The 11,322-nt window shown below is 36.4% G+C and overlaps 1 protein-coding gene across 1 annotated transcript; it reads left to right on the top strand.

Moving 5' to 3' along the window:
- Window positions 1-2,484: 2,484 nt before the first annotated feature.
- On the top strand, window positions 2,485-10,030 carry LOC132188372 (uncharacterized). The gene is made up of 11 exons (XM_059602802.1): window positions 2,485-2,638; window positions 3,879-4,051; window positions 4,164-4,342; window positions 4,476-5,528; window positions 5,607-5,684; window positions 6,019-6,343; window positions 6,428-6,627; window positions 7,867-7,943; window positions 8,867-8,968; window positions 9,190-9,376; window positions 9,483-10,030. Exons 2-11 carry the CDS (start codon window positions 3,880-3,882, stop codon window positions 9,570-9,572), a joined length of 2,463 nt encoding a protein of 820 aa, XP_059458785.1. The 5' UTR covers window positions 2,485-2,638; window position 3,879; the 3' UTR covers window positions 9,573-10,030.
- The last annotated feature ends 1,292 nt before the right edge of the window (window positions 10,031-11,322 follow it).

The raw sequence follows: 11,322 nt of genomic DNA, 5'->3' as shown, positions 1-11,322 counted from the left end.
TAATAATAAAAAATAACAAAATTATTTTTATAAAATTTTCAATAAACAAAAATATCTTTACATTTTTTTTTTTTTTAAAAAAAAAAACAAACAAACAGAGGTGGTTCGAAAACAGGAGTGGTTCTTTCATGGGTGGCAGCGGCGGCAGAGTGCATGGGTGGAAAACAAACAAACAAACAGAGGTGGTTCGAAAACAGGAGTGGTTCTTTCATGGGTGGCAGCGGCGGCAGAGTGCATGGGTGGCTCCTAGAGAGTGGATCGGCCACCACTGAATATAATAGGGGTGGCTCGACCACGCCAGCCACCCCATAAATGCTCCCCACACCCCTCAGCCCTTCACGCCACCATTACTGTATCTTACCCAATCCAAAGAAAGAAGCCATTTCTGTATTTTTGGGTCATTTTGTAATTTGTTGTATATGTTGGAGAAAACAAAAGATGATTCATTGTCCCAATCTCTTACTTGACTCGTCCTGATTTCCAAATCCTTCTCCAGCAAGCCGAAGAAGAATTTGGCTTCAGCCACGACATGGGTCTCACAATCCCTTGCGAAGAAGAATTTTTTCAGTCTCTAACATCCATGCTCAGACGAAGATTAACTAGGCACGCCTAGATTTTTTCTCTCGAGGGTGGTCGATTCACCCCCTGATGGGTGGTCAGACCATCCCTAGTTACTTAGGGGGTGGTCCAACACCCCTGTTTTGTTTTTATTTATTTTTTATAAATTTTAGTATTTTTGTTATTATTTAAATAAGAGTAATTTTGTTATTTTGTTAGAATCAGAAGTACATTGTTATTGTTTTAGTAATTTATGAAATAAATTGTCGCAATTAATAGTTTTGAGAGTAGATTGTCATTGTGGTGGTAATTTAAGGGGATCAATAGGACTTTACCCTAAATTTAATAAAGGGGAAAAATGTAAATTCAGTCATTGTGGTTTACCTGATTTGCAATTAATTCCTTGTGGTATCAAAATGAACTCAAAGATCCCTGAGATATACCAAAAAAATAATTTAGTCCATACAGTCAAATTTCGTTCACTGAATTAACAGATTCTAATAGCGTAAAACATTAGAGGCAATATAATTGAGATACTTGTCTTATTTAAGTAAGTGTCATATTAAGAGAATTTGTTAAATTAGTGGACGGAAAAATTATATTTTTGGCATACCTCAGGGACCTTTGAGTTCATTTTGATACCAGAGGGAGTTAATTGTAAATCATGTAAACCACAATGATTAATTTTGCATTTTTTCCTTTAATAAATATGTGCCAAGATTAACAAAAATATTGAATATCTTTCTACTTTTTTTTTTTTTTACAAATTATCTATTCATTGATATAACAATTAAATGGGATAAAATGTTTCGTAGAATGCCTTTACTCTTTAGTAATGATATAAGGAGGATTAGAGTCCTTCTAGAATCATCCCAAATGTGATGTGACATTTAAAATTACCATTCAATTTGAGATGGTTATTATTGAATTTTAATCTATTGGTAATTTTAAATATCATATCATATTTGAGATGACTCTAGTCATTTTTATATCATTACTCATGCCAAAAATATAATTTGAAATCTTCACAATTCAAACATTATACATACACAATAGCCTTTCAGGCTATTATAAGACAATATCTATGAAAAGTTACTGTCTCAATCAGTTTCAGATCTACAATAAATTATAACGAATTACGTCTCTATCCGCTGACAGGTCATTGATTCTCTTGTTTTTTTTTAACTCCACTACTAATACTTTATTAATCGTAATATCCTTTGTTATCCTTACTATAGTGATTATTATTCTTTATACTTAATACCTATGATCCACTCCAAGAAAAAAAAAATCATAAATTCTCAAGAAGTAAGAAGTAGTTCAATTGATTGGGACCACGTCTAATGAAATAAAAATCACTAGTTCGAATCTCTTTCCACCTTGTGTGGACATAAAAAATAAAAAAAATATCGACCGAAAACCAATGAAAGATTTAGTCCTTTATGAGTTGTACAAGCCATTGCCAAACAAGGCCACTCTCTATCGCACCAATGTCACTCCACCACTCAAAGTGATACATATTCCCATTAAAAGTCCCATCAATCCATCACCGTCGGGAGGGGCAAGACTGGCAGTGCCAACAGTGATCCCATTTAAACTTTAATGCATATTCCCAAAAAAGGATGAAGCTTCGTAATTACGTGAGGGATTGGGGAGGTACCAAATTGAGTCAAAGCTAAAAACGGAAAAAAAGAAAGTGGGAGAACTGGCTAAACTAGTACGTGGCATGGGCACGAAAGCTACTGTACACCTCCTAAACTAAAGTAACAAAAGAATCGATAGGGACAACATGGTAATTTCGTAGCTCCCCATCAGGGTCCCACGATCCAAATTGGGGCGTTTCGCGCTTCAGTAGTCAGAACCTCTCAGTCCAACCTCATAGCCCATAGGCATTTCTTTTCAGATTTCAGTTTTCATCCGGGCCCCTCACGCTAACCATATTTTTTTCTCTTATTTTCTCTCACTTTCTCGACTCTAAGCCCCAGTTTTTTTACCGAGAAACAAACACCAAAACTCCCGTACTGCTTTCACGTTTCAAACTTGAGGATCGATCGTTGATCGTACAACCTCTGGTCTCAAGGTGAGGAAACGACGTTCATAATTTTTACTTTATAATGAATGTTTACAAGGTGCTAATGACGCTCTTTTTAATTTTCCGTTTACTTTTTTCGTACCTTCCGAATGAACAATGCTTACGACGAAGAGCATTTGAACTATGTTGCTCTGTCTGTGATTATTATTCTTTGAATTTGTTCTCGAGAAATTTTTATAACCGAAGGTTGTTCTTGTTATATGGACGAATTTTGATTATTTTTCCTTTTAACAGTATTGACTGAGTTCTGTGAAATTCATTTAATATTTTAAATTCCAGAAAGCTGCAATTCTGAAGTAAGTATTGCTGTTTTGTTTCAGTACTTATAAACTAATATCGTCAATGATAATGGTTAATACCTTTGTTTACATGTTTTTGTGTTAAACCGAGTGCTTGTTTGTTGATAAATCTCTAGCTTACCGTTTGTTCTGGTTGTGTTATCGATCAAACCTCAACCCTAAACATTCTCCATCCTATTTCCGTGCTAGATTAAAGTTTCTTACGTTAACGCATTGTTGAACCTGAATCTCGGTGAAGGAAACTTGTAAAAGCTTATATTAAGAAGAGTGGCTGTGACCAAATCGATAACTAAGTTAAAGCAGAGCTAATAATTGTTCTGTCATGATCCTGAATGGCTAAAAGGTTTATAATATTTTCAAGTAAGGGATATTTCATTAAGTTGTTGAAAGTAAATGTTCTAGAATTCATATACTTAATCAACACATACTGACTAGATTGTCTAGTTGTAAATCAGTTAATTGGTTGTAATTAGTTATATTCTGTTATCTTGAGAGATCATGGAGTATATGTAAACAGTTTATTCATTCTTTGTAAGTTGACATTCATTCATCAGAGAATATGAATCCTTCTAATACTCTGTTTTCTTGCCTTTTTCTTTACATTCTGTAAAGATTTACAACGTGTATGTTCTAAAATTCCTCCTGAACTATTCACTTTGCGGAATTGTTCTGTATTATTAATTACCATCTAAAAAATGGACAATTCTCACTTAGCTCTTCTTTTGGTTACAAATTTCGTAGCAATTATATTTTTGCATGAGAATCTGTAATCAAAGCTGTAAACCACTTCAAAAGATTTTAGTATCTTTTTGGCATATGTGGAATAGGGAAGATGGTTAAAGGAGCTACCTTATCTACCTTCGGTTATTACTTCAAATTATTGAAATTTATGGTAGAGGACTTAATGTCGTGATTTTCTGGAATAACAGAATGGATACAGGGAGGAAGAAAGTGACACGCAAGATGAAGGAAATACCTAAAACTCGGTGGACAGTGAATTGCAGTGTAACTGCAAGGAATCTACGGAAGAGTGACCTGTGTGGAGTGATCTTTGGCTGCACTTATAACACTATTAACGAATGTTATTCCAAACAGTTGTTCGGTTAGTTGACTCCCACCCATGCTTTGCATGCATAGTTTTGTCTCTGTTAGAAAATTCATTTGTGCATACTATTCAACTCATACTTGTAAACATGATTCACATTATTGAACAGGATTACCGGCTACACATTTCTCTTATGTAGAGAATGTTGGTGTTGGTTTGCCACTTTTCTTATTCAACTACAGTGATAGGAAGCTTCATGGACTGTTCGAGGCTGCAAGCCCAGGACAGTTGAATATTGATCCATATGGATGGACTTCAGATGGTTCAATTACCCCCTATGCTGCACAGGTATTGACTGTGATTATTACCACTGTGTCCAGTAGTTGGGTTGTGATGTCATTGTTTGATTTTTGTGTTTACAATATCAAAGGCAATATATGGACTATGGAGTTCACATATTTTGTGTTGTTTGTCATTTTAGGTCAAGATTCGAATCCGGAGGCATTGCCAACCCTTGCTGGAAGATCAGTTCAAACCTGTAATTGCTGAAAACTACTATAAACCAAGACTATTTTGGTTTGAACTAGACCGGGATCAAACAAAGAAGTTGATTTCATTGTTTTCATCTTCACCAGTCATTGTGGATACTTCCCTCCCTGCCAATGCACAGAAGTGGGGCAGTCTATTCAAAGCTTCATCTGTGCAGGAAGGTGGCAGCATTGAGGTGCCTGCATTAGAATGGGATGCTCATCCAGGCCAGGCCAGTGCAGAATGGGAATCCCGGCATGTTCCTGATCCATGGGGAGAAGAAGCTCTCATTGATGAGGAAGTGGCAGAAAAGGATGAGGAAACAAGAGGTCATGATCGATCTTACGCTTCTGTCATGAGAGATGTGAAGACTTCTTGTCCACAAAAAAAGTGGAGTGATTTGCTTAAAGATTCAAACAGTTCTACTGCAAGAAAGAAGGTCGAAGATTTTAAGACACCAGCTTTAGAACTAAAGCTTCCTAGCTCACACCAGTCCAACATGAAACGGGAGTCTTCAGGCGTTGCACCTTGTCTAGATGGAGGATGCAATCTTTCAGAAGCTGCTGCAGATGATTGGGGAATATATAATGACCAGCTTGTAGGCTTGGTTCCGAATATTGAGGTACCGTACTCTTCTGCTGCAGCAGAAACAAGTTCTTTTCCTCAGAGAACTTCATATGAAACGGTACCTACTGTTGATAAAAGATGGGAAGCTGAAGGTTTTAAGACAGCAGCTTTGCATTCTCATTTGGCTGAGTCCAATATGCAATTGAACTCTTCATGTGTTGCACCTTCTCTGGACATACAAAGACAGTTTTCAAAAGTTTGTATTGATGAGGGTGCAGCCGAAATAGGCTACAAGCAAAATATACACTCCAAACCAAGTGGCGAGTGCTCCTCATTTTCATCCATGAAAAGGGAGATGTTATTAGATGATATTTGCTTGCCAGAAGAACCAGCGGATTTAGAAATGGAGTCCTCTGAACCTCAGTTTTTTGTGGCTAAGGTAATTGATACTGTCCATTTTAAATTCCATTTTCATCTAATTACCTTTTTAACTTGGTATCATGTGTGTGTTGTACAGTTACAGCAAGAAAATAGGGAGTTGAAATTGTCTCATTTAAAACAAGTACAAACAATCAATTCTTTGGAGCAGGATCTGGTATGGTTCTCATCTCAAAATGCTATTTTCAGTTGTGCAATTTTCTACTGTTTGGAGCATAGGCATTTACATTTGAGTGCTCCACTAATGTGGCTGTCTCTAATCTGCCAAATGTCCTGCAAGTTATGCATTTATTTTTCTTCATGTTCTGAAAAGAACATCTCTTGCTTAGCTTCCTAAAGAATTATCATTAAGAAAACAGAAACTACAATAATATAATGCGGAGGATACATATTTTTTTTAAAAAAATTTTAATCTGATTTTTTTAAAAATTTTAATCTGAATCTTCCTTGCAATGATCTTGAATCCATGCCTATTTAAATTTGAAATTTAGGTTGAATCAAGAAGAGAAATTCAAAGTTTAAAAGAGCGAATCAAGATGGTAGAACGTGGGTCATTTCCTGAAATTGGACTTGTTACTGAAAAAGAAGTCAGCTCAAGTGATGAATCTCATTCAGACCTTGATGAGAAAGTACTTATTGCCGGAGGATATGATGGTTCTTTGTGGTTACCGGCTTTCGATTGTTACTCTCCTTCTTGTGATCTTATAGAATCCCTTTGTCCAATGAGTTTTGTACGTTCACATGCCTCAGCTGCAAAGCTAAATGGTGAAATTTACTTGTTTGGTGGTGCACATGATAATGTGTGGTATGATACAGGTAATAGTTATGGTCTCTCCTTTTTGACTTATCCATTTTGGGCATTGCTTTATTGACAAGTCAATGAATCTTTCATGTTTGAAGTTGAATCCTACGACCCACTAAGTGATAAGTGGGTTACTCGTCCTTCATTGAATCAAAAGAAGGGAGGCTTAGGAGGAGTTTCTTTGAATCGGAAATTTTTTGCAATTGGTGGTGGAATTCAAACTCAATGTTTCTCAGAGGTGGAAATATTTGATCTAGACATAGGAAGGTGGATCCCCACTCGGTCAATGCTACACAAGGTACCTCTTAGTGACTCTACTGCGTTTGCAAGTGTTTAGCATTTTTTTTTTCCTGAACAAATAACATTCTTTAAAAATCAGAGTACAACAAGAGTAGTAATCCCTACTACCATATCAAACTAACAAGAAACAATACTGGTAGAACACAATACGACCAGAAATGTACAAAAAAAACAGTCCAATAATTGGGGGAGAATCCGATGATTTAAAAACAGTAGCAGATTGGAGAGGAACCTTGGTTGGAATGTTGGAGTCAAAGGTGGCCTCTGCGGGAGTGAGCCAGATAAACTTATTCACTGCTGCAGATCCGGCTGCATTGATACTTGTTACTCGTTAGTTTTGAGGCGTAGTGACAGGAGGCTACCATTGTTGAGGAATCATGAATGGTATCTAATGCATTGTGGATGTGGACATCGGTTTTTGTGGCATCTCAAACCAAAAACCTGAGTACCTGAAAAAGAGAGACAAAGAGACTATAAAAACCAACAATTTATTTTCCACTGACCAAAGAGGACAATGATTTCCCAAAAGGCCTTCGGTGGTGCTGGTGGGGGAGGTGGTAGAGGTGGTAGAAGGGGGGAGGAGGACAGAGAGGCATGAAAGAGTGTTAGATCTAGGGAAGGGGGCATAAGACGGAAGGGAGAGGAGGTGGAGGTGGTGGGGAGGGAGGCTGTGGGCGGGAAGGAGGAAAGACGGAAGATGGGTGAAGGGGAGAGTCTAATAAATATTGATAATAAGGTTTGCTTGCACCCAGATAGTGGCATGATAAACATACTAAAAGAAAATTATGTATTGATAATAATTTTTAGTGAGAACTAAGAAAGGATATTTTTTTCTAGGCAGAACTAAACAGGGATATTGCGAGATCCACAGTTAACATATTTTGCGTTGCAATAATTTTTTCCATTTGTTCTATCTATATGTATATGTATGTATGCATGAATATATGTATGTACGTACCTATACATTAGCGAATGCTGGATTTGGCCAAAATATGAATAATTATTCATTTCATGCTTCTCACTTGTAACAACTTGCATTAGTAAGTGAACAACTATGTGAATAATGTCTACTATTTTTTAGAAGAGTGCTTCTCTGACAGACATCATACACCTATCCATACCCTTTGTTTTTGCTTAAAATTTTGAAATATAGGACTATGTTTTAAGATGCTATACGGTCCATCCAACTAAGAATTCCATTCACTAACATTTTATTATTATTTTTTTTTTCTGTCAGAGATCCGCTACTGCTGCAGCAGAAATTAATGGCACAATCTATGTTGTTGGAGGATATGATGGAAAGAATTACTTGAAGTAAGTTCCCATTTTAGTTTTTTTCTTTTTCAAATCTTTATTTATCTGGTGGATGAGTAGTTATCTGCCATCAGTAGGCAGAGTTTATCAACACTTAATTACGATATATTTATAGTGGACCTACTTGAAATCAATGCATTGTGCCCTACTGGTTATCTTAAAAAAGATGTAGAAGCATAATGTATTGAATGCCACCCTCCATTGTATGCATTAATCTCTTTTTGGGCTTTTTCAGTTTAAAATGTGATCTTAATACTGGCACTGTCATGGCAGGCTGCATTTTCTTCCAGAATGGTTGTATTTTGGATGCTGTATTATTCTCATTTATTAATTTTATTTTTTGTTTTTGTTTGAGTGGGTATTATTAGTATGGGCATATTTAGGCCAAGCTCTTTGGAATCCCTTCCTAATCAAGTTTCTGTGAAATGAAGAGGAGGCTCACACTTTTGTTTTTTGAGCAGTAATTGGGCATCTGCTCATTCGGGTTTTGTGTTTGCTTTTTTCCAGATTTGCTCAAATTTATTTAAATGTCTCGAGTAATACACTTTCCATTTGGAATGTGATGGGTGAATGCCCATAATAACATCACATGCCCCAATTACTTTTTATCCCTGAATAAAATAGGCATTGCAATAGCTTATACAGGACTCATGTCATTTTATCCTCTTATATATAGGAGTTATAGAAATTTCTCATTTCTAAAACTCAGAACTTGGAAAACTGTGTTTTATAAGTGTCTCTACCATACGTACCAACTGTAAGGATAGTCGGATTCTTCTGATCTCATTATGACATAATGTATACAGTGTGTTGAAGAAAAAATGTTTGTATACTTTAAATTATAGCACAGTTTCTTATAGGGCATGAAGTGAACTTTGGAAGTTCCTCCTAATTGTCTGACTTATTCTTCTCTACTATCTCAGTTCAGTGGAAAGATTTGATCCTCGAGAACAATCATGGACTAGACTTGAGAATATGTCCATAAATAGAGGGTCTCATTCATTGGCTGTGCTGAATGACAAACTGTAAGTTGAACTTTTTCTTTGAAATGATTATTCACAGCTAGGTTCGCTGCCATTTTATTACTCAAGTTATAGTTCTTTTGTTTTTATTACTTCCGAAAAAAATTTAAATGACTCTATAAATATGCAACTTAGAAATGATTTCACCATAAAAGAACCCTCTTTGTGTGTTTGCCCCTTAGTATCCAAAGAGGCCATTATATTATGGAAATTTTTCTTTGCAGATATGCTGTTGGCGGCCATGATGGAAATAGAATGGTTTCATCTGTTGAGGTCTTTGACCCTCGTGTCGGTTCATGGATGATGGGGGAATCCTTAAATGATTCAAGGGCTTATTCTGGTGCCGCTGTAATAGCAGATTCTATATATGTCATCGGGGGATTGAACGAAGACCAGGGGATATTGGACACGGTATGCAAATGGATTCACATAGGCGCATCTTTCAAAAACTTTCCATGGGCATGATGGCTCTTTAGCATCCTTCTTTCTTTATAAGTCTTCTTTGATATGATGATAGGTGGAATGTTACAAGGAGGGACACGGATGGCAGTTGACAAATCTTAAAGGCGTTGGGAAAAGATGCTTCTTTGCTGCCATTGTCTTATGATGTCAGGGAGTGTAGAGCAACAGGTTCTTTTGAACAACTTTTCAATATTGTACATCTGTCTACGGTGTTCATGTTTTAGAGCAATGTTCTATTAACGTTTGGGATTTGGCTTGGGTTCTGTTTCAGTTGAAACGGGACTCCGTGGAATTGAGACATGTATCCTATATCAGGATACAAAGGATTCGTGTCCCAATCTCAACGGGTCCATTTCTAACTAAAACTAAATCCAAGCAAAATCCTAAGTTTTGCTAGGAACCCTTAAATAGGTAATTGTCTTGTAATCTCTTCAACAACATACACAAACCTGGATTAAGCATACCATACAAGTCTGAGATGGTTCAGGCCTAGATTCAGCCCTCTTTTCTGTATACTGCACCCCGATACTGAGCTGTTACAAATAATAGTCTAGTACTCTAGTTAATATTCTAGATATTTGATGCTGCTGGTCTATAGTTATAAATCCCTACTTTACCAAAAATCCATGTGATCGTCTTTATAATTCATGGGGGTGTTTTCATCCATTCGTTTCTTGTTAAGACTATTTTTTTTTTCGTAAGTATTTTTTATTTATTTTATTTTATTAATTACACTTGAACAACGTTGTCTTGTCTTAGTTGACCACAAGGATGTTCAAACTCTTATCCGTTTGGCTGTATGATTTTAAACAAAATCAAGGAAACTATATGGTTTCGGAGTGTTTTTAAAAATTGCTATTTGAAAATGCAAATTTGGTAAGGGAGCACTGTTTAAGCTCACCATTTACAAGCTAAATTGTAATTTTAAAAGTCAAGTCATGATTTTATCAAACACTACATAATTTTTAAATTACACGTTTTAAAATAATTATTTTTTATATTGCACATTTTAAGCCGTTTCTATTTCTCTCTTGTCTACGGTGTCCGTAAATCTTACTATGCTTATTACTTCTTGAATATATTGTTGGTTATACAAAAAGAGAGGATAGAAAATAAAATAGGTTAATTGCATGTGTCACCAAGCTTGAAAGAACGTACGAAATTGAATATTAATGGCACTCTTGGGATCGGACAAGGATTCTCTCCAGTTCAAAATGGACTGGAGAGGATTTAGTTGATGGCTAGGATCTTTCCTTAGAGATCCTAAGGCCATCAACCCGTCACATGGCGCATTAAAAAAAATAATATTATTTTATTATTTTATTTTCAAAAATAAATAAAAAATTAAAAACAAATATAACAAAAAAGAGGGTGGCTGGCCACAGGGGGTGGCCGGCCACCACATATTGGGACATGGCGGTGGGGTGGCGACGCCACCCCCATGGGCCGCTTGGGGGTGGCTTCGGGCCAAATCAAATTTTTTTATTTTTTTTATTTTGCCTTTTGGGGTGGCCGAACCATCCCCTCAGTGGCCATGTATACAGCCACCCCCAATCCAAAGTTTCTTCCATAGGGTGGCGACGCCACCCCCATGCCCTTGTTGATATGTGGCCGTCACCCCTTAGCCAACATGGGGTGGTCGTACCACCCTTCCTTTTAATATTTGTTTTTAATTTTTTAATATTTTATTATTTATTTATTTTTAAAAATATTTTATTATTTATTTATTTTTAAAAATAAAATAATAAAATAGTTTTTTTTTTAATACGCCATGTGGCGGGTTGATGGCCTTAGGATCTCTAAGGAGAGATCCTAGCCATCAACTGGATACTCTCCCGTCCATTGTGAAATGGAGAGGATCCTTGTCCCTTGGGATCTAGATATGCATGTGTCAA

This window comes from Corylus avellana, chromosome ca7 (assembly GCF_901000735.1).
Source record: "Corylus avellana chromosome ca7, CavTom2PMs-1.0".
NCBI lineage: Eukaryota > Viridiplantae > Streptophyta > Magnoliopsida > Fagales > Betulaceae > Corylus > Corylus avellana.
Note: the sequence above shows the minus strand (reverse complement) of the source record. Positions and strands in the feature narration are given on the sequence as shown.

Bases quoted from the DNA above. Each gene is read 5' to 3' on its own strand.
- LOC132188372 (XM_059602802.1), top strand. From the start codon at position 3,880: ATGGATACAGGGAGGAAGAAAGTGACACGCAAGATGAAGGAAATACCT. The intron at 6,628-7,866 runs GTACCTCTTAGT...TTTTTCTGTCAG, and splicing joins CTCGGTCAATGCTACACAAG to AGATCCGCTACTGCTGCAGC. The intron at 8,969-9,189 runs GTAAGTTGAACT...TTTTCTTTGCAG, and splicing joins GCTGTGCTGAATGACAAACT to ATATGCTGTTGGCGGCCATG.